At 37.4% G+C, this 23,518-nt stretch overlaps 1 protein-coding gene across 1 annotated transcript in view; it reads right to left on the reverse strand.

The window, feature by feature from the left end:
- Positions 1–10,668: 10,668 nt before the first annotated feature.
- Positions 10,669–23,518, reverse strand: part of LOC124166792 (inactive tyrosine-protein kinase 7-like) — a 204,806-nt gene continuing 191,956 nt past the window's right edge. The window contains exons 7-16 of the mRNA XM_046544471.1: positions 22,453–22,746; positions 21,188–21,529; positions 20,810–21,079; positions 19,512–19,659; positions 18,124–18,251; positions 16,853–17,086; positions 15,378–15,557; positions 14,338–14,627; positions 13,596–13,892; positions 10,669–12,824 (exon numbers count right to left, since the gene is read on the reverse strand). Coding sequence (XP_046400427.1) covers positions 12,513–12,824; positions 13,596–13,892; positions 14,338–14,627; positions 15,378–15,557; positions 16,853–17,086; positions 18,124–18,251; positions 19,512–19,659; positions 20,810–21,079; positions 21,188–21,529; positions 22,453–22,746 — 2,495 coding nt within the window. The 3' untranslated portion in view covers positions 10,669–12,512. The remainder of the gene's footprint in view (positions 12,825–13,595; positions 13,893–14,337; positions 14,628–15,377; positions 15,558–16,852; positions 17,087–18,123; positions 18,252–19,511; positions 19,660–20,809; positions 21,080–21,187; positions 21,530–22,452; positions 22,747–23,518) is intronic.

The following is a 23,518-nucleotide window of genomic DNA, read 5'->3' on the forward strand; positions in this document are numbered from 1 at the left end:
TTTTCGTACATGGTTGTATGATCCATGTTAGTTAATGATAAAAAACTTAAATAAAAACCTGGTAATGCTGACATATGGGTCCATTTGGGACATCAACAGTGGCACAGACTCAATGGGGCTTGAGGGGGCCCAAACCCCCTCATAAATACCTGATGGGTGTGAGGAAAAAATGTGTCAGGCTTGTCGATTTTCCTTGGAGTGTCCAGAAATCGAGATTCAAATTATCTAATGTTGATCATACGACTCTTCTAAAATTCTTAAAAATCACTACTTATAAAATTTCTTGGGGCAAGATCCCCGGTTTGGGCCCTTCCAATATTTTTTGTAAGTCAGCATCCCTGGACATCAATGGGTAGTTAATTAAGTGACTCAGTGGGCAGTGTGTTGGCTTAGTCTAGGGTGAGCTCACCAATCCAAACCAACGTTCGGTTTACATCAATGAGTGAATAAATGATACCATTGATAAGTATTTCCCTACTAAGGTACTCTCATTTTATTCCATTATGCTCAGTCAATAAAATGAAGAACTCAACATTATTAAAATTGTGTTTCTTCTTTTTATCTAGTGATTTTGTATTTAGATAATTTTTGTTCACTATTTCCTTTCACCTTTCCCTTGGGCTACAGCCTTGTCGTGGTGGAAAGTCTTGCACATTCCTATGACCCCTAGAGCTGCACTGGTGGGATTAATTCGTAATTATTCTCGGTAGGGCCACCTATGTCAGATAGGTCAAAGTGTAGGAGCCAGACGAAAGGTAGCCCATGAGATGGTGTCGCATAAAAAATGCTGGTGGAATGGAAGTTGGAAACCCTACCAACTATCTCTTCCCTGAAAACATGGAGTGTGATTGAACGAGCCTCGGATGGAATTGTGGGACCCAGCCCTTAGGGGTGGGTGTCGTAGGTGGTTAGCAAGGTCGGCAAGGTCCTCGGGCTCCATAACCTCGGGGTACTTCATATAATCATCGTCTTTTTCATCACCAGCAGCATCCAAGGAGGGAGGATAAGACCAAGAGGATGGAGAAGAGGAAGGCATCGATGAATTTAGGGACGTGGAATGTGAGGACAATGAGTAGTAGATGATGCTCTCGAGGAAATAATTAGAGAAACTCTGGGTAAGAAAAATCTGGTAGTGATGGGGGCTAGATCGCTTCAGTCAGGGAAGGGAGGAATGGGAATGAGGTAGAAGAATTTGGATTAGGAATTTGGAACAACATGGGAGAGAAAGCAGCAGAAGTTTGCAAGAGAAACACTTTTATTCATTACAAACACTTGGTTTAATCATCACTAAGGGCAAAGGTACAGATGGAGAAGTTCTGGGGATATTGGGAGATATCAGATAGACTACATCATGGTAAGACAGAGGTTTAGGAAAAGTGTGAAAAACTCGCTCAGCTTCCCTGCAGCAGATGCGGATTCAGACCACAACCTAGTATGTACTTATGAAATGCAACGTAAGATTCAAAAGACTTATGAAAGTTATGAAGTCGAAAAAATGGAATGTAAGAGCTCTGAAGGGGAGAATGAGGAAAAAATATCAGGAACTTGTTGAAAATAGCACCTGGGAGACTGAAAGTACATAGACTGTTGAGGAAAGATGGGATAATATTAAAGCTGGAATAGTCAAAGCAATTGAGAAGTCCATGAGCTACGTTCACAGTAAGAGGATAATGAAGCTGTGGGTAACGGAGAACATGATAAGAGAAATGAAGGAGAGGAGGAAGTGGAAGAACGTGGACACAACAGGACAAAAGAATGTATAGACAAATTAATAATCGATTACGGCGTGAAACTAAGAGAGCAAGGGAGGCTTGGTGGAAAAGACAGTGTGAGGAAATGGAAAAGTTTCAGAAGGAAGGAAAGGTAGGTGCATTATATGTATGCCAAAGTCGCAATCAGGCAGAAAAAGAGGGCAAGCCACGTCTAAAATTAATGATAAAGATGGAAGGATGCTAACCGAGTGAGAAGAGGTACAGAGTAGATGGAAGGAATACGTGGAGGATCTGTATGATGGAAGGAGCAGGCCAGAGAGATTGACTTTAGAGGAGGAAAGTGAAGTGGAGGAGGATAATCTTGGGCAGAAATCGAGACACCCCTATGTGATATGAAGGCTAGGAAAGCAGTGGACAATATCCCATGTGAGCTCCTTAAGAATCTAGGGAGGGAAGTAAGGAAAGGTTTCTCAAGCTGGTACGGAGGATTTCCGTGGAGGGGTGTTTGCCAGAGAATTTTGTGAAGACAGTTCTCATTCCGCTACCGAAAAAGAATTAAGCTGTTTAATGTGGAGATTATAGGACTATTATCCTAATATCGCACGCAGCAAAAGTGGTACTAAGAGTATTGAACAGACAAATGGAGGCGAGGTCAAAAGAGTATTTGGGTGAGAATCAATTTGGTTTTAGAAAAGGGAAGTCATCCCGTGATGCAATAGCGATAATGAGGTCCCTGGTTGAGAGGAACCTAGAATATGACCAGGACGTGTATTAGGGCAGATTAGAAAAATCGATTTTTTTTCAAATCCATCTGGCCCAATGAAAAAAGTTGTGGGACCGATCAAAAATAAGGCCTGAAACATTTGAGACCTCTAGGTGAACCCCTGACCCTCGCTCAAATGCAATTTAGGGGGGGAGGATCAAAATTAAAGAAATATAATATTTTATGGTCATTCCCTATAGATTTTGCCGAGTTACTGCCCTACTTTGGCAAAAATTTCGTGCATTTTGACATGTGCCACTGTTTAGCCACAAAATGCCTAATTTGAGTTCGCATCCGCAAAGAAAGTATTCCAACGCCCACACAGTGTCGTGGATATAAGAGCAGCAGGCTGATCCCGTCCCCTCCATGCTCGCTTCTCCCCCTCCCACGCCTCGAATACAGCAAAATTCATCCTGCATGTGTTACTAGGAAGGCGTTCATCTTTGATTAACATTATATATCGGAAGGTGGTAGAAGGTAAAAAAGGATGCGTAGTGAGACGACTTGTCCCTTATTTGGCACCTCGTCGGCGTTAAACAAATCGATGCTACCAACTTTAAGAGAAGTGATAAAATATTTTTAGGTCCAAGATCGCAGGAAAGGGAACCTACGGTCTATGAAAAGGCCTCTTGAGTGGCTGTAAAGGTGTGCGAACTTTGGATATGCGCTTCTATTCCGGTATTGTCCGACAGCTGTAACTAAATGGATTTTGGGTGAAGGCCACTTGCGTCCCCTTCCCACTCGCCTATCGCACGCCCCAAATGCACCAAAATTCACACCGAGTACGTCTTTCTTCGTTAGTCTAAATAATATTTGATGTTTCAGCATCGTCTGTGGAGGAACAATCACGAAAGAATTACTCAATTATCTGCTTTCCAGTCTGTATATTTTATGATCAGGCTTTGATTGGTCAGTCAGCGAGGGGGCTTCAGGCTATAGTAGATGCATAATACAAGCCTCGTGAAGATGAGGATTAATCACAAGACCAAGGTTATGCAGTTTTGTAAAGCATCACGAGCGAGGAATGTGAGACTTAAGATAAAGGTGGGTGGTGAAAAATTTGGGCAGGTTGAGCAGTTCATCTATTTAGGCAATACGTTAGAGGAAAATGGATACCTACATTAGTAAGGAAGAGAATTGTATCAGCAAAGGAGGCGTTCATGAACAGGAAGGAGCTCATGAGATGTTCGCTATGTAAGAATTTAAAGAGAAGGTTAGTGAAGATTCTGATCTGGAGTAGAGCACTTTACGGTGCAGAAACGTGGACACTTAGGAAGGAGGATGAGGGAAGACTTGAGACATCGAAATGTGGGTGTGGCGAAGAATGGAGGAGGTGAAGTGGATGGAGAGGAGGAGTAATGACGAAGTGGTGGGTGAGGAGAGGCAGCTTTTAGATGAGATACAGAAGGAATGGATGGAGGGAGTAATAAGCGGGGAGGGGACATAGAATGAAAGGGAGTAGGCTATATTGTGAATTGAAGAGGGAGGTGTTTGACGGAAGGGGAGGCTCCCAGAATTCTTCTTAACACTAGAATGCCGGGAAATTTGTATCCCCTAGAATGCCGGGAGGGTGTCATTTTGACACCCATGCTTTAATATGCATTTAACGTTGAAGATTAGGTTTATTTTGGAGTAGATAGTGTCAACTTTTGTTTAACACTGATTTTTTGCCCTAATATTAAAAAAACTTAATGTTTTAATAGAGTACCACTGAATTAAAAAAATTTTTACCAAAAAATACTCTCCTGGAATGCGGCATCCATCGAAAATATTGCGCTGAAACGTCGGAGGACGCATGAAGGTGTAATAATACCTATATATAATCATTGAATACTTTTTTGTAAGTATTTGTTGTTCACTTTAATTGGTTAAATTTTATGTGCATAAAAAATTAAAATGAATATGACAGGATTGAAGAGATAGAATAAAATGAATAGGACATTGTTTTTATTTTTATTATTATTGTTAACTTTTTTCATTAATTCTTCGTCATAGAAGTGTGCTTCAAAAGACGAAAATTAAAATAAAACCATTGCGGTCACAAAACTACGAAATTTTTAAAAATAAAATACAAAAACCTCATATGAACCCAAAAAGAAATCGAATTCTTTTTCATAGAGACTTACGAAAAGCTTCATCAAAATAGTAGATTCTCTACATTCTGGCACTTTTGGTCTGTTTTGGCCTTAGGTTTACTGACTTTTCACTAAGCTCACAAAAAGCAACAGTTCTGTTTTCATTGCATTTTATCTATACTTGACAATCCCTAGTCAGTTCCAGATTTGGTTGCCAGATATTCGTTGACTCAATGTAAGGGAAAGCAAGCTATTCTGATAAATTTTGTAAAAATAATTCGGGACATCTTTTTTGAAGTTATTTCATTATATATAGTATTCAGGAATTTATAGTGACCAAGTCAAAAGTATTTTGGAAAGAAAAAAACAGGCAATCGCCTGGTTCTAGTTCTGACCAAGTATTTCCGCCCTATATGATCAATAATATTTACTTCAAAGTTTATCTCATTACAGCACCTCACTGTTTCGGGCGATTTGTTAGAGTTGTTACTAATGCCAATATGAGGGCGAAGAGATCATAGAACAAGAACACATTTTTTTCTGTTTGCCCTGATGAACAGTAAGTGTTACGTCACCATTTTTGTTCAATTTAGTTGATTACAACTCTTCCCGAGAAGCTTTTATTTCACCAGGTTATTTCCTTTCTTCCCTTATTTACGGTTCCCGAAAGGCAAGTACCCTTTTGTTTCGAGTAGAGCTAGCAAAAGTGATGTGAAACAAATGCTAGTGGTTACATTTCTGCCCTTGCTCATGTAGGGTTGCATACGTTTCAATACAACATGATCTGAAACGCGATCGCCAGCTTGACGAGAGCAGTCCTTGACGCCTCTGGTCAATTTGGAAGTTAATGGAATCAGTTTAGCAAATACATACTGTCTTTATATACTGCAAACCAGTATTTATGCCCATACTTATCAGGCTTTGGTGCCATGAATTGCTTGAATGGACATCTAGCTTTGCTTAGAAACAGCTGTTCGTCAACGGTTATGTTAGGCTCATGTTATGATTCCTCAGCATGGCCATCTCCTTCTTAGGATCTTGAACAAGGAGTTGAAGTCGCCTTGAAGTCTACCCAGCGCCCACGTCGGCACACCATGTCACGACCACGCACAATTTCTTTTCTGTCCGATAACCAGTGCAGATCCAGTAACTCCATTATGTGTATATGCGTATTGTAAAATAAATATGTGTATCTTTCGTGATTAAATTACTAAGCTGTAATATAAAAAACACTGAAACTGACCGTGCTCACTATTTTAATCATTTTTGGATGATCTAAATTGCACCTCCTGTGCAACCCAATCGTTGTCCGTCTCAAGATCTGCATCAGACCCTTTCTCCGACACGTCTCCAGAAATATCGTTTAGTATTGCAATACTTTGCTCCGTCGTAACACGTCTTTGCAGTGCCATTATCAAGACAGAACTGCCGAAGCAAGTCAAGCAGCAGGTCGCGACACACAAGCGACCCAGTCCGCCAAACACGCGCGCGAGCCAGGCAGCCGAACACAGAGGCTCGGCAGCAGCTAACTGCATTGTCGCACGCGTCACTTCACTGCAATGTTTCAGGGCAAATAAGTGTCACCGCGGTAAAAAAAACTAGCTGGTTTCAAGGCGAATTATTTGAAAAAGGCAGCGGAATATACTTACCTTACGAGCTACTAAACTTTTGAAATAAGTAGTATACAGCCTATGCTCATTGAAATTATGTAAAACAAACAATCATGAAGGTAATATACTATACTAAAATATACTATACTATACCTTAAGGTACTACACATGAAGATAATGTACTAAACTATACTAATTTGACAAATAATTATCAAGCCGCATCCCACGAGAGACCTAAACCGAAGAAAGAAATGATATTATATACTGGGTGTTAAAATGACACCCTCCGGCATTCAAGGTAAATTTGAATTTTTGAGACGAAAAAAATTAGGGGGGGTATCCCTTTTACTGTCGTTTTGTTAAGATATAAAAATGAATAAAAGTCACGAAAGATTTTTTTCTAAAACACTCTCTAAGGGCCAGCTCCGTAAAAAATGTACGCGTAGGGTGTCAAAATGACACCCTTCGGCATTCTAGTGTTAAGTAATCCATGGAAATCTACCTTAATCTGTAGAATATTTTCATAATAAAAATAACAATTTCCCTCCAATGTTATTAGTTGTAAAGAGTTTTACAGAAAGTGTCCATCCTAGAATCTCTGCAAACTGCATTCATTGATGTTATACGGGTTGTATGTGTGATAGGGACAGAGAAAAAAAATCCCCCTCCTTTTCTTCATACATGCAAATTTAACCTGAACAATTCGACGCTATTAAAAGTCAATTGACACTCCAATATCTATGTTGAAGATTGTTGGTTGAAGAAGGTTGTCATCTTGGAAGACATAAAGCTATACACTAGAACATCTTCTTTGCAGAGGCTATATTACAGTAGAAAAGAGGTGGTGTTAGAGAGAATGGGCAAGTGATACCAGAGAAAGGCAAAACTCCTCATATAGGAGGAATAAATGTATATGTAATTATAATCACGCTACCAACACAAAAGTCACTCTCACTACCAGTGGCATGAGGAGAGGAAGCTTTCCTTGTCATAAATCCATAGGCAGGGAACAGATACCCCAAGCTTTCTATAGAATGAGTGTCCACTTTGTGCAGAAAATTTTCTTGGATTTTCCACCGGTCCTCCAATTCTCCTGACGTTTCAATGTTCTCCAATTCTCCTGATGTTTTCTTCCCTATGTCTCCACCATATCGGGCAAGATGCAACGTATTCTAAAAAGATACAATATTAAGACTATCCATTTACCACCTCCAAAACTCAACTAGTGAAAGTAGAGATCAACTTGTGGAAGTGTAGGATCCCGTCAGTCTGAAGACACCAGGAGTTTATGAAATTCCATGCGAGTGCGGGAAAACATATCTTGGAGAGACCAGTCGGACCATTGAAACGAGGATGAAGGAGCATCAGAGGCACTTACGGCTGGCCCAACTAGAAAAGTCTTCAGTGGCGGAGCTTAGCATCAGTGAAGACATTACATACAATAGAAAGAGATGAAACTGCTACTGGGACCGCCTTGTCAAGGAAGCCATTCATATCCGCATCAACCGTAACGACATCAAGTGATGCTGGGTTCCAAATCAGCTATGCTTGGAGTCCAATAATCAAATCCTTTGTATAGAACAAAAATGGTGGGAAAAACACAACATGTGGGAACCAATCAGGTTACAACTGGCCATGGATGGGGTGAATATATACGTGTCAAATTTTGAGAAATGGCATTCAGAAGATCCCCTTAGGATGAACAGCAAGTCACTGCTCGAAACGTCGGGAGAATTGTAGAACAGTGGTTCCCAACCCTTTATGTCTAGCGACCCACCTTTTAATTTTTTCCATTTTCGCGACCCACCTCTACCCCACCCATGATTACACACACACATGCAAATACGTATGTATGCATATTGTACACTTAATTGGTATTTACATACGCTATTGTTTTCGTTTCAATGTAATAGGCAAGCATTTCACCAAGATTTTTTATGTTAAAAAAATAATAAAAATGACACATGCATAAAATTAAAATTATCTGGTGAATCAGTAAATTTGGTACATTTTCAAGAGCCATGCCGCGACCCACTTAAATTCCGCCTGCGACCCACTAATGGGTCGTGACCCACTGGTTGGGAAACGCTGATGTAGAACATTAACCAGTGAAAAACCCTAGAAACTTTTCTGCAACTCTACTCATTGTTTGTAAACAGAATTTGATGCACATTAAAATATTTTGTTTAATTTGGACAAGTCTGAGATGGTTCTTTTCTGTCATTTTCAAATTATTCGTTGCAGTCAAAATAGTCGCATTTAACCAAATCCCGGAGGTACGAATTATTTTGGCACTTCTATTTCAATGGTGAATGGATCAAAATACATGCAATGATTCTATTTCAATGGCTTTAATTCATTGGTCACCATCAGGTATTAAAATCAAATAACGGAAGATGAATTGAATCAGGCCATCATTTTACAGTAGGCCCACCTCAAACCTGCAATATCAACCCTGCAATCCAACTACTAGTTTTATGCCTCCGATACCCCACACTAGATACATCAACCTATGGAAAACCCAAGAAACTTTCCTGCACCTGAGACGCCGGGAAAACCTAAGATCATACAGTGTTCACTATGGTTTACAGTAATTATTTAAAAGCGTTTCATCACCATAAGTCAACAATCCTAAGATTGGTTTGATACTGCTCTCCATTCTACTTTCTTATCCAGTAGCTTTTTCATAGAGATTTCTTTTTCTCTTTTACATCCTTAATAACCCGTCATATATACTTGTATATATAACCATGTTACTTATTCAGGGCCATCCATTGCCCTTTTTTCCTTCCACCTGTTATTTTGTGATTTTTTTCGTTTACTTATATTTAGAAAATTGGAGTAGCAGCGAGACTCCTTGGGATGAAATGTAGTGGTTTCCCATTGCCTTCCACATAGCAGTACCACAGCCGTTAAAGTAAATGTTACCACGCCTGCAGTGAAATGAGCGTCACTGTACCAACCACTGCGGTCTCCACCTTCACTCACTATAAGAAATGCTGCTGTCCTCTCCTACTGATGATGGGAGGTAAAGTTGTTGGTGGCCCCTTGTCGCCAAGTCACAGCATCTTCACAGGCTTTTATGTATCACGAATACAAGGATCAAGAACTTTGCTATTTCTTGTAACCTTTCTCTATCCTTGTATTCGTGCTATTATGGATTTCCACCAAGTTACGCCCTCTACGATTAATTTTATGTATCATTTAGAAGGCCTATCTTACTCACCCATGTCACCTCAGAATGCCGTCACTTTTTGTCCAGGACTGGTTATTTGACAAGTAAATTTGCTTATATGTATTGCAGCTAACCTCTATATCTAGAGGTCGACCTAGATATTGTAACCAGTTAGCTTAATTGCACATAAATACACCTCAAAGTGTTAACTTTTCCTTTGTTTTCCATGTTCAATGCCTTAATATGTTAAAGAATTCCATGGCTGTAATATATTTTAGTATTTTTTTTACATTCCACCAAAAGTAGTAATTTGGCAGTGAGACTGATTGTTTCTCAATGCTTAATGCATGCTATTATTGCCTGTTAATTGAATCATTAGAGTGGATAGACACCAGCAGTAACGAGGAGAAGAAATTGATATCTTACCAGGGAGTCTAAAAGAGAGATTCACAAATGATGTTTACACTCAATATTTATAAAGAATAGTTAGCTGTATATAAAAGTCTAAGTTGGAAAACTTTTCTGGCACTAAATATGCGAATGACACCAGATGCTCAGTTGATAAATATTAATTCTGGCTTATTCTACAAGTGGAAAGCAGATATTTTTCTGCTCGTGGATAACCAAGTAAAGCCCCAGGACAGAATTTGCTTGACATTACTGTAACACGCTGCACAAGCCATATGATACCACACTGAGCTTTCATGTAATCTAAAGCCCGATATAAATTTTTTTTCTACATGAATGACTCTTGACTGTGTGCCAGGAACATATATTTTGAACTGTTCTTTTTGCTGAACAGGATCAAAGTGAACGGTTCATCAAAATGAACTGTTTCACTCACATCTATTGCCAACTTTTCATGTGCTGATGATGTCATTAGACTTGAGGAGCTTTGGAAAGCTATGAACATCTCCTGAAAATGACAAGTAGATGAAACTTTGGAAAAATGGCTTATTCTTGACTAAACACTTTTAAGCCCTAACGACAAAATTTTACATTTGACGTTATCCTGGGATTTCAAAGCCATTTCTGTGGAGCACAGCCTACCATCATCTAAAAAAAATCTGATGCCAAATCATACCTAAAAACATGTAGAAACTTGTGCAAACACATTCATAGGGTGATCCATGTCAAAGTATGTCTGTGGATCCAAATATGATAAGAGCACCGACTTATAGATTAATGTACTCTATAATCAGGCTTCAAGTTTTGTTTTATCTTCCACACTTTGAGAATTATAGATGTGACTAATAAAACTTTTGGCAAAAATAAGAATGTGCCTTTCATTTGTGACACATCTATGATGGAATTCCACATATCACATGAAACATTTATGTTTAATGAGTGGTTTTATTCATGATTAATTTATTAAAAGACAAAAAATAATAACATCACAGAGTACCTAGTGATTTTATACAACCACAAAATGGCAGTAAGTGTTTATAAAATTAAAAAGAAGATTCATTAGGCTAAATATGAAAAGCATACATGTATTTTTAAAGTCAATTTTGGTGAAAAACCTGAGTCAAAAATTTTTGAGAACATCTTCCTGCTCCAACTAGCATAATTATAATTTTTGTACAAGTGGACTTATTCTATATGTATAAAAATAACACAAAATTACCAAAAGCTACCTTTTTGGAGCAGGAAGAAACTGTTAAATTTGATCAAAAATGCACATTTGTTCTGGAATGATAAGTAAACCCTATACGTAATTTCTTCACCAAACCAAAATCTCTTAAATGCTGGCATTGGCTATGAAATTTCTGCCTATTGTTGAAAAGAATACAAAAATGTCATAATCATACATTATAAAAGGGTTAAAACCTTACGATCTATTATTTGACTAGACAATAAATAATTCACTTCACATACAAATATGGTAAACACTTCATGAAAAAATATATGCACAGGTATCTCACAAATATTTAAAATGTAACACAAATTACATTCCATTATTTAAAAACAACGCAGAGATAGCAATAAAATGGGAAATAAACAAATGCCTCCAAAATACAAAAGTTTTGGTCATAAATACAAAGTACACTTATTTTCCCATTCATTAAAATCGTAGAAAAGGTATTAAAATACAAAATTACAGGGGTATCAAGGATAAAATAATCTATGCTAAAATTTTTCTTAATGCTTTGAGAAAGGTAAAAACATACCTGGATAAAAACTGTTGCCTCAAGTGAAGGTAAAAAAGCATGAGCTGATATTTTACCATGTGGATATGCATTTGCTGGGGCAAAATGACCCACAGCAATGAGTCATTGTTACAAGTATCCCATGCCTTAAATGTAACACTCCTGCACCGATCACCATACACTTTCAATCGAACCTTTCATGTCCAACAGCACAGCCCATCCTAAATGTGAAAGCATAATCATACTGCTTCAATGGGCAAAGCATCCTCATTCATAATCCCCACATTCAATTCACGCACACGACAAGTTAGCAATGTGGAGGCAACCAAGCCAATATTATATGTAATACGAAGAGCTTGAATATAAAAATCAGAAATACAGCCAACAGCCCATGAGCAAAAACAGTGGGAATTTCAGAATCGAGGAAGGAGGTACACAATACCAATTAGACAGATAAATTATGGTACATCATGTATAACACAGTTTAAGTGCCTGAAAAACATGAAAAGCCAAAAAGGCAGACCATCAAATTACTTCCGTACTGACATATAAATGTAGCTTGGTCAACAAAATCAGAGAATAGGAATCCCCATCCATACAAGGTATTCAGCCATATAAGTTTGGAACTGGAGCCTACAAGGGTTATTGCAATGGACACTTGTGCAAGAGTTATCTTCAGAGAGTGAGGCAGCCTTACTTTTTATTGGTCCGCATCTAAGCAGATCACCTAGCTCCATTGTTCCACTGCTGTGATTATTCACATTCACTAGTAAAATTCAGCACACAAAGATACATTCAGCAAAACCCTATCAGTACAGTCTTCAATGACTAGTCTTGGGGAGAGAAGTATAAAACTGAATTCATACTTCATTTTGAAATCTGGGTAAATGCCGTTCAATCACCTAATTCGGTCACTGATTTCAGTGACTACTCAAACGTGCACCACAGGTTAAGTGAATGACCAAATAAGTGCCATAAATACATTTTCTTTCCAAACTCTTACGGCCTCGGCAAACAAAGGGGCAGTTCAGAGTTGAGTATCAGCCCCAATTGCAGCAACAATGTCTGGAAACGAAGGTCGATCACGAGGGCACGTGGCCCAACAAGATTCCAACAGCGATTGCAAACGAGTGGGGACAGAGGCATGGACCTGATGCATTGTTGTTTTACCCCCATCACGCATCCCACTGACGATAGCATCATTGGTGAGCTGGCTCAGGGGCATTTCGCCACCAGAGAACACCTCATTAGCGAGCACGCCCCAGGCCCAAACATCCGATTTTGTGGATGAATCATCCTCTAAAACTGCTTCTGGAGACATCCATCGAAGGGGAATCAGCTACACATGGAAAAGAATTCAATTAAATAAGATATAAGAACTCAGCTATAGAAAAATAACAAGGAAAGGACTCAAAGACTTTAAATGCTTACTCCATCCTCAGATTTCTAAGACAAAGCTCACATAAATCTTGCATGAGGTCATCCAAACTGTGGATAGGCCAATGCTAAAAAATGATTCATTTAATACTTTTATGGAATTATTCATGAACACAAAAATAATATCAGCAATAAAATGTTAATTCATTATCTTGAAAAGAGCAAGTCAACATTTATAAGTTCACGATAAAATATACCTTGAACAGTAGGAAATACTATTTTTCAGAGCCAAAAGTAAGAATGTTAGTCCATGGTCTTTTAAAATATAATACATTTATACAAATGGAATGAAGAAATTTAAAGGTGGCAGCTTAAACTCAAAACTTTCAAAGCCATATTTCAAAGCCAAAATGTACATACATATTTCCAAATATCAACACAGACATTCCAGCATAAAAAGTATTTCTCAACCATGAAATTTCCCATGATAAAAACATTATTTCATACATGCCTTTGAAGGTCTAAGCTTAGTGTCAAAAATATTATATTTTTTTAAGTAACTTCAAAATTTTTCCTTACGAAGGCATCCTTGGGTTGATGCTAATGAAGACACAGATCTTCATTTAAAATGTTTTTGCTTAAGTCCCCTTATATCCCACTAGTATTACATTTAAAGATTCAGCTTTAGTTAAAAATAGTGAACTGAAATTTTTTTCATTGACTTTCTCATTACCTGATTCTGGAAGGTATGGTATTCAGCAGCGTAAGTATCCTTGGACAGTGATGGAGCTGAAATCTTTATGTTGACACCAGATGAATATATGAGACAATTTCTCGCTGCCAGATCTCTGTGGACAAATCGCAGGGAAGCAATGTGCTCCATTCCAAGAGCAACCTGCTTCACCACATCAATGCACTGGCTCTCAGTCAATGGAGCTTTAGTGGGACTGCATGCTGTGGATCCACCTTCTTTCCCATCACTTGGTTTGCTGCCCTTGCAAGTTGTCACCAGATATTGCTTCAGATCTCCCTTAAATAGGAATATGGAATAGATTAGTAGAGAAAACTAAAATAATAAGCATTATTTAGATATACATGGAGTCAGAAAATTTAGTTGTGAGCCCAAACTTAACAGTGGATCAGTTATATAAATAATATAGCTCTCAAACGTCGATTGGAGAAAATATAAAGTAAAACTTCACGTTACAATTTAATCGATTCTGACCGTAAAGAAAATTCCATTGTATATTAAATTGGCATTACTTCCTGACAAGGAGTCAGTTTAAATATCACCTGGGCATGTAAATGATAATATTATAAAAAACGCTTTCTTAACAAATAAAAAGGAGAATATATCATTTGTAATGCAGAGTCAGGTAAACCTTTTTTTTTGCTCTTGAATACAAAATGGATTTCATGTCTACCACTTAAACTCATTAGAAAATAGGCATGCTTGATTTAAGATGCTGTCTTACCCAGGCGGAGTATTCAAGCAGCATATAATGAGGGTTGGCATCCCTGCAGAGCCCCACAAGCTTGGCCACATTAGGATGCCTGGCTTTGCCAAACAAATCCAACTGCCGCTTGAACTCTGTTAATGCTGTTTCCTCTTTCACCTCCAAAGCCTTGACCATCACCACTACAGATCCTTTCTCTGCCTCGGACCCACTTTCACTCTCAGATCCCTCTCCACCTGACCCAGCATGGCGCGATGATTTCAGCCCCTTGGCACGGGCCAGGAAAACTTCTCCAAATTCTCCCTTACCTGTACACAGGGAAAAGAAGATAAAACACATGTATAGATCATCTCAACATATCTTGCCTATACATATAGCATGATCAGTCGTGATACTTTCTTTTGGGAAGAAGGCACTTGAGTTTGTATGGCACAAATTTAGTCCACTGACTTTCACAAATGAATCATTTTAGGAAAAGAGAGATATAAATAGGATTTTCACCAACACATAAAATCTAATGATAGAAATAAGCCTAATAAACACTTAGTAAACAGATGAATCGAGAGAAGTCAGCAATGATATAAAATTCTTCATACATAATGAAAGGAAATTCAGAGAGCAAAATTTTGATAGATTGCTGCCTATTGAAGGATTGAAAATGAGAATAATTGTGCTTGAAATGGCAAACCAATAAAGGTCTGATGAAGATACTTAAGTGATACCTGGCATAGAAGATACTTAAGCATACTTAGGAAAATAAGGAACAAGTAAATACTTTCAAGAGATGAAAAAAATAGGTGCTCATGATTTTTGGATTAGTTGGAGGCCATAAGAAAATAGCTTTGACAAATGAACAGAGAGGATACTGGGCTCATCTTTAGGTACAGAGCCCCTTAGGATCTAAACATGCTCTTGAGTTGCCTGAAAAACTGTCATCTCATACATTGAATGATATTATGTAAATCAAAGTTTTTCTAAGATTGCATTGATGATTTCAAATTTACTCGAAGCTCAGTAACAAGTAAGAGTGAACTTGGGTAGGATCTATTGCCACTCACCTAGGGGTACAAAAGAATGAAGGTCCTTCCTGGGGAATGTAATGCGATCCAGAGCAGCAGGAGCCCGCCCCTGTGCCTTCCTCAGTGATGATGATGATGAGTGTCCCCCTGAATCACCAGGGGCACCACCCTCCTTACCATCTCCCACGCCACCAGCATCCCCATTTTCTGCCTTGGTCACTGCAGTCAGGAGGAGAGAGAAATAGTAGATTTAAAATTTAGAAAAAAACAATTCTTATTAACACGTTCCCTGCCGCAGATTTTAAAACGAATTCACCTATTGTGCCAAAGTGTTTCTTTTTTCCTTTCACTTTCATACTTGAATACTTTCCATTTGAGTTTTCATGCACATTCGGCAATGTCTGCTGTGCTGGTCATGTCATATACGAGGCACCGAAGTAGCTGTGACCAATAGCGTGCTATGAGAGGCCAAAAAAGTGACTTATTCTATGGTAATTTCCAATCATTCGCATTCAAACATCTCCCCGAAGCCACATGAAGATAAAGTATACATTTCAATTATTATGACTGAAGCAGCAGTGAACATGTTAAATTATGATAATTATTATTTTGAGGTCACATCTGGTATTCCACAAGTGTCAAATCTGGAACTCTTTTGATTCTGTTATTCAAACATGATCTATCCTCATTACTCAGTGAAGTTTTTTATTCTGTTAATGAATTCTCTTTTTTTCTAAGAACCCAAAAGGAATGGTAATTTGTAAAATGATGGAAAATTGTAAATTAGTAAAAACTTGCAAATATTGTCATTCATAAAACCTACTTATAAATTGTATACTATTGTATCTTATGTTTCAATTTTGCATGTTTGTATTTGCCAACGTGAAAATTTCAAATCCTACGGAATGCAAACATTGAATCTCTGTATTTTAAGGAGTAGATATAATATGACAAAGCCTATGTCTACATCATGTAAGACCAAGCAGGTGAATAAAATTTCTATTTCTATCATGGAATATATACATTTTAGTTTTCTGATGCATGAAGATGATGTCAAAATATTCAGACGAATAAATAAAATACAAGACTACACTTCTACAAGAGGATATCGATAGTTTAATGACTTGGGGAGTTAAAAATAAATTACCAAGATATTTATGGTAAAGAAATATTACAAATATCAAGATTTAGGTATGCATACAACATACAAGTAATACAACTGAAGACTTTTCAACTTGTTCTCCAAAGGGAGAAAAATATTTTAACAATAAAATGAATCCACTAATACTTCAATCCATCAAATACACTGATACTTCATAAAATTTAAAATCAAGATGACTAACAAACTGAATACTTTCAAGAAGCATAAATACATGACGATAATAAGTTTAAAAGGTATGACTCCTCTGATATATTATGACAATTAAACTGTCATGAGAGTTGATTTCACAATTGCAGATGCACTTAATTGCAGACTTACTCGTGCCAAGGAAAAGGTCAAGAAAATGACTTACACAAGGCACTAGCTCCATCTACTCCTCCACCAGTACCATCTCCATCGGCAGCGCCATTCGCTTGCGCATAAGCTTGCTTTCGACGCAGCCTTCTATATCGGCACCAAAACATAAGTCCAACAACAAGAAGCATGTATGCAGCAGCAGCACTCAGCGTTATTGTGACAGTTTTTGTCATCATGGACCCATCCCCAAGACCTTCATCACCAATCTCCCCTCGTTCTCCCTCACCAGCTGCGAAAGAGAATTCCATAATACAATGTAAAAATCTTAGCTTTTAAGCTTTACCTACTTCATCAGTAATCCTACAGATATATTCTAAACCTGTATATGCATGGGTAGATCAATTTTTGGGTGGGGCGACATCAAATTGAGCTTAGGTTGGTTAATTTTAAATTTGGAAACGCCATGGTATTTTAAATTAAAATAAATATGAAATTAAGAACATCATGAAAGAACAATCAAAAATCAAAGCCAACTGAAAAACCAATTTCAGAGATATACTTAGCAGCTTCACCTAATTTTATTTAATATCCCTAAATTGGTGGCTCGTAGACAACTAAATTGGTAAAAATTTTCCGTGTCTCCTTATTAACATCCCTATTTTAAATGACTACATAAATTTGTAAAAGTGAGTTTCTTTTAGATACACAGGATGTTCTTATTTTTTTTTACAACTTTTAACTTGACTTAATGCCAATTTAAGAACCCTCATAAAATGCTAGGCAACAATAGAGTTTAATTTTAACATTAACTTTAGAGGAAAAGATTAATGTTCACATCAAACAATAACAAATACAGGAAATGGCTAAGGTAGAACAGCCATTAGGGTGCATAGAATATGTCCTGATCAAAACATTTTCATGAGAGGTACACAGAATAAGGAAAACTGCTTGCAGAAAAATCATTCTTTCAAAATTCATTGATTGATGATTTATATTGAATAGGAGAGGACCCCTTCCAAGATATCAAATTGACAAAATTCTTTACAAGAACCAGCGAAAGAGCCAGCAAACATCCTCAATGTGACAAAAATCTAGTAAACTCTTTACACAAAACTAAAATAATCCTATCACACTGGGAGTTACAAAACGGACATGCAGAGCAGATGAATAGTGCCATTAATGCATTTATATAGCTTATTATTAAATTAAAGAAAAAAATACTGTACCACACGTAAATAAAACATGCAAATATTTAATTCATACAACTTGTCGTACGTAGACCATTTTGAGGAGACTTAATTGTCACTTGAACGACTTCAAACTCACATCTAACAAGAAGGGTAACTTCCTCTCTTTTGAATCCTCCACTGTTCCCAGCCGTGCAGCCATACTTCCCATCATCTCCAGGCTGAACTTCTTTCACATAAAGACTGCCATTCTCTAAAACCACAAACCTGAAAAATTTCAAGATGAATTAAAATTGATGAAAGCCCATAATCATATTGTTATATCCCGACTTATTCAGCCCATTAAATTTTTTGAAGCATGTCTATTGTTTTGGCCGATTCCATTCCTGATCTATGTACCCTCTTTGTTTGATGCCTGACTATTCTCCATTCTGACCCAGCCCATCTTATTCACCTTTTTTGGTTAATGCATGAGTCTATGGAACTTTACATTATGCCTGTACTGTACTGATTGTGATAACAGTAGAGAATGCATTTTTGATAGTCGGTGCGTGTGCGCTTTTCTGAAAAGAATGGTGCACCGGTGGAAAGTTCAAGAACACATGGAGGGAGGGTGGTCGGATGCTGCAATACTTTAAAATGGGCACGCATCATTCACTCGAGGTCACTTCATCAAGAGTCGGGACCCGCATAGCGGGCACCCCCAGGGCCGTGGAGGGGAAGCTCATCGATTGAGCAGGAGTATTCGAGGGAGGAGATCACTCTTGTACAACAACCAACAGTCTCCAACTACTCTCCTTACGGCAAACTCCGTATCTTTGATTTTTCACTGATACAGTCCCTCCGAGAGGACCACCTTTGCAGCCCGGAATCCCTCAGCATCAGTCAAGATCCCAAGTCTGAGTCGCCCCTTGTCCAGCTGTCCACGAGAGGACATGACTATATCTCAAAAAAGCACCTCACAAATATGTTACTCTGTTATCACCTTCAATATTTAATCCACATAATCAACTTTTGTGGGTAAGATATACATACTCAGAGAAAGTAATTAAATGGTATTTTGAAAGAGAAAAAAATTACTGCAATGCACATTATCATAGTCCAGCTTTCATAAAAAAGATGTCATTCCATGTTTTGATCTCATTGTGACAAGATGGAAAAGATTTTATTCTTTGCCACTAGCTATGTAAAAACCAGTACACACAAAAGGTGTAAATATTCTAGCATGTGATATGAGAGAGAGATTACAGCTACGCCATTCAAAATACATCTTTTCACAAACTAATAATTTCATTACTAAATGTGAGCAATGCACTAATAGCATGTGAATAAAATTAATACCCCTAAGAGGCAAAATCATAAATTAACCCTTATACGCTTCCACAACCATCTTCTTCAAAAGTAATTTCAATTTTTAAAGCTTTTTTTCAAATTGCTACCCAAAAATACCAAGGGTCTGACTGCTAATAGCTGATGTATCAGCTACTTGATATTTTTGGCCATTGTGGATTTTAAATGTTAATATACCTCTTTTGGTCAAATCCATTGAGGACACTATTCTTGTCCCATTGGATGGTTGGGGGAGGATCACCTTCTGCTTTGCAATTCATCATCACTGGATAGCCCTCATATGCCTCCGTAGGATTTAGCGGCACTATGGTAAACTTCGGAGTAACTGTAATAGTAAAGTACAGTTAATGTATTAAGAAATAACCCTGAATAACAAAGATTATATTTATATCTGAAATGCATATGAAACCTTCATGTAATATGGAAAAAATGAAAATGTCACCATCAATAATTAATCACCAATTATTTAAGTTCTTTGAGCAATTAATAGTTAAGAAAATGTAAAATTACCCCAGAGTCGGCCATCACTGAATTGTAGATATTATAATTAATATAATAATATATACATATATATATATATATACTCTTCCCCCCACCTTTTCCCCTTTTTCCAACACACTCCTTTTTCCAACACACTCCTCCCCTCTCATTCTCTCCTTGACTGATGAAGCGGCTACAACCGCGAAAGTCTTTCGGTTTTATTTTTCGTGTGAGTGTTTTTCTTTTTTTGTGTGTCTATGTTTAGTGACTGTGTTTTTGAACATTCATATTATGTGCTACGGTGCATCGCATTTAATAGTTAATCACCAATTATTTAAGTTCTTTGAGCAATTAATAGTTAAGAAAATGTAAAATCAGCCCAGAGCCGTCACTGAATTGTAGATATCTCTAAAATGCCCAGCATTAAGTAATCAAAAATCAAATATTGTACCAACATAACCTCCCCATTGAATGATTTAAAATGGATAATAAACAATTGGATTTTGATTCAAACAGTTTTACACAATACTATAATAGATATAAGATTTTAGAAAAAGGCCTTAACTTAACACGTTGCGTACAGATGGCGAGAATTCTCGTCATTTTTTTACCAAACATTCCGGACAGATGATGAAGATTCTCGTCATTTAGGCACATCAACCTAAACAATTTTAAAGCGTATTGCAAGCTAATACGTATTGTACGCTTTCAAATTGTTTAGGTTGATGCGCCTAAATGACGAGAATCTTCGTCATCCGTCTGGAACGTTCGGGAAAAAAATGACGAGAATTCTCGCCATCCGTACGCAACGTGTTAATATGAATGGTAATTAAAAAGTATCATCTTCGAGAAATATCAGAGTCAAAGAAGTATTTCTGACCATCAATCCATTTGTATTAGCCAAGTGCTATGACCTGCTATGTTTTCTCAACTTGGTAACAAAATAATGGCTAGTAAAATAAAAAAATAAATACAAAAAAATCAGAAAAACTCACCAATAACCTCCACCTCGATGGTGGCATTGATAATACCCTGTGCATTTGTGGCAACGCAGGTGTATTGTCCAGCATCACTTCTCTGCACCTTATCCAGCACAAGAGTACCATCGTTATCACGAACATGAGATGGGAAATCCATCATTGGGGCACCAGCTTTCATCCATCGAACTCTGAGAGGTTTGGCACCTTGGACCTTGCAATATAATTTCCCCACAGAGTCCAATTCCAAACGCTTGTTCACGGGCCGAGGCAGAAATTTCAGGCGCTCTGTATGAATTATAAATAGATATTTTAGTTTTTATCTTCTAACAAAATCCATACTGTCTATAAAGTATGGGTGAAATATATCACAGTAAGCTCTGGTTAAAGACTGACCTTTTACCACAAATGTGGCATTGTTCGACAAAATGGGTGGGTATCCATGGGCTTCAACAGAACATTGGTATTGACCAGTATCATCTGGATGAGAGGGTGAGAAGGTTATTGACCCATTGTTGATATGAGCTCTTACTCGAGGGGTGGGTGACGATAAAACCCCCATTGCCCCAGAGGCAGCTGAAGTTGGATGACTTCCTGTTATTGCGACAATAGCTCCTTCCTTCAGCCACTTAACTTTAGTGGCAGGGTAAGGAGACCCTTTAAAACTGCAAGGAAGCATAGCCCATTGCCCTTCCTCCACAGCCAAATCTAGGGGCCCAATGTCTATCTTTGGAGCAACTGAAAATTAGAAAAATAATTGGTTTTGAATCTACGTATAACACTTGAGAAAAAAAAGACAAACTATTTTAAAACTCATAAAACGTGATTGTGTACTACGAAGAAAGGGAAGGCATAAAATTTTAGTGAAAAGGTAGCCAAGTCATTGAAAGTACATATTGTTCTTTGAATTTCACAAAAATAGACTAAAAAAAGTTGCTGAGGTTTCTAAATTTAAGGCCTTCCCCCATAAAAGCTCACAGTGGAAAATAGTGCAGGACGTTCCAAAATAAATAAGAACATCTGACAAAACATTGTGAGACCAAACCATACTAAAATAATCCAGCAAGGAAGGCAGATCATTGAGCACTTCAACTGTTGGTAAAATTACTGAGTAAAAGTAACTGGGCTTTATTACAGTTACTTCATAAAAAGTAGTGAATTATGAGTAAAAATTACTGATTTTAAAATGAAATCAGTAAAATTACAGTTACCATTACTTCTTGTAAGATTGCCCACTCTAGAGACCAACTGGCAACTGTGTTGAATATCGCAGTAAAAATGTGGAATAATTGAGTCATAGAATTAGCTCAAGTAGCAATTTCACTTACAATATATTATAACTGCTGTAACAACACAAGGGGCATCATATTCTGTACCATCATAAGTAGGCTACAACATCAGAGTAGCTAAATCTAAACAAGCAAATTATGATACTCGGGAATTCAACTTATAAGTAGGCCCAGGTAAATCAGCAAAATAATCTTGGATTATGAACAAGTAAAGATTACAATGGAAATAAGGATTCCTCTTTCAATGTGAGGAGTGAATAACAAATAAAAATAATGTTTCATAAAGAGTAATCATTACAAGCAATCCGACTAATTACAAAAACTGTACAATTCAATCTGTGGTTAAGAAGATTAAACTGACAAAAGACTTACCAGAAACAATGACTTTTATTGAGGTGCGAGTTGATCCGGCAGTGTTTTTAGCAACACAGGTGTACTCTCCTGGATGTCTTGAGTGAGATGCATATGATATGACCAGCCGCGAGTCCTGGGAATTCCTACCATGGTGAGGCAGCCAGTGGACGGAAGGTGTTGGCTTCCCAGCAGGAGGCACACACTCAATTTCAAGCTCTTTCCCTTCGGCCACCACCACCACACCCTCCTCAAACTCCCCCTCATTCACCTCTGGGTAGATTTTCAATGACTGAGGACCCAGCTCATCGATAACTGAAAACAAAGAGCCATATCATAGTCACAATAAATGCTCACAATGGTATTACCAATTCTAAAACCACATACATAGATAAAGTCAGAGTTGGTAATAGTACTGAAAAGTTAACTAGGTTCAATTACGGTTATTTCATAAAAAATTAATCATTTAAGAGCACAAATAACTGATTTTAAAAAATAATCAGTAAAATTACAGTTGCAATTACTATTAAACCTCGTATATTATCAACTCCAGTGACCATTAGGCAACAGTCATGTAAGTAGGCTAAAACATTAAGTAAAACAACATAAAGTAACAACAACATAAGTAGGCTACAACATAAAGGTTGGCTGAACATAAACAAGCAAATTAAGTACTCAGAGATTCATAGTTACCTGTAGATCTAGGTAAATAGGTGAAGTCAGTTAAGTAATAGTCGATTATGAGCAAGTAACAATTGCAACAATAGTTCTCTTCAAAACAATTCCTTCTTCACCGTGAGGAATAAATTTACAAGTAAAAATTACATTTCATTAAAAGTAATCATTACAAATACAAATTACAACAAAAGTAATCTTTAAAAGAAATCCAATTGCTTATACTTGATTGCTTACCAACAATGGATAAAACACTTTTGTATTGAAGATCAAATAGACAGGGAAATAGAAAATTTAACACTTAAACTAAATATTTGCCAGATTTTTCTTCATTTGTCTTCTTTAAGTAGGTTATTTTGAAGAGGGATCACAAAAAAAATAAGGCTTTCTATCAAAATTCTCTATGAAAGGG

Source organism: Ischnura elegans, chromosome 10 (genome assembly GCF_921293095.1).
Source record: "Ischnura elegans chromosome 10, ioIscEleg1.1, whole genome shotgun sequence".
In the NCBI taxonomy this organism is placed as follows: Eukaryota; Metazoa; Arthropoda; class Insecta; order Odonata; family Coenagrionidae; genus Ischnura; species Ischnura elegans.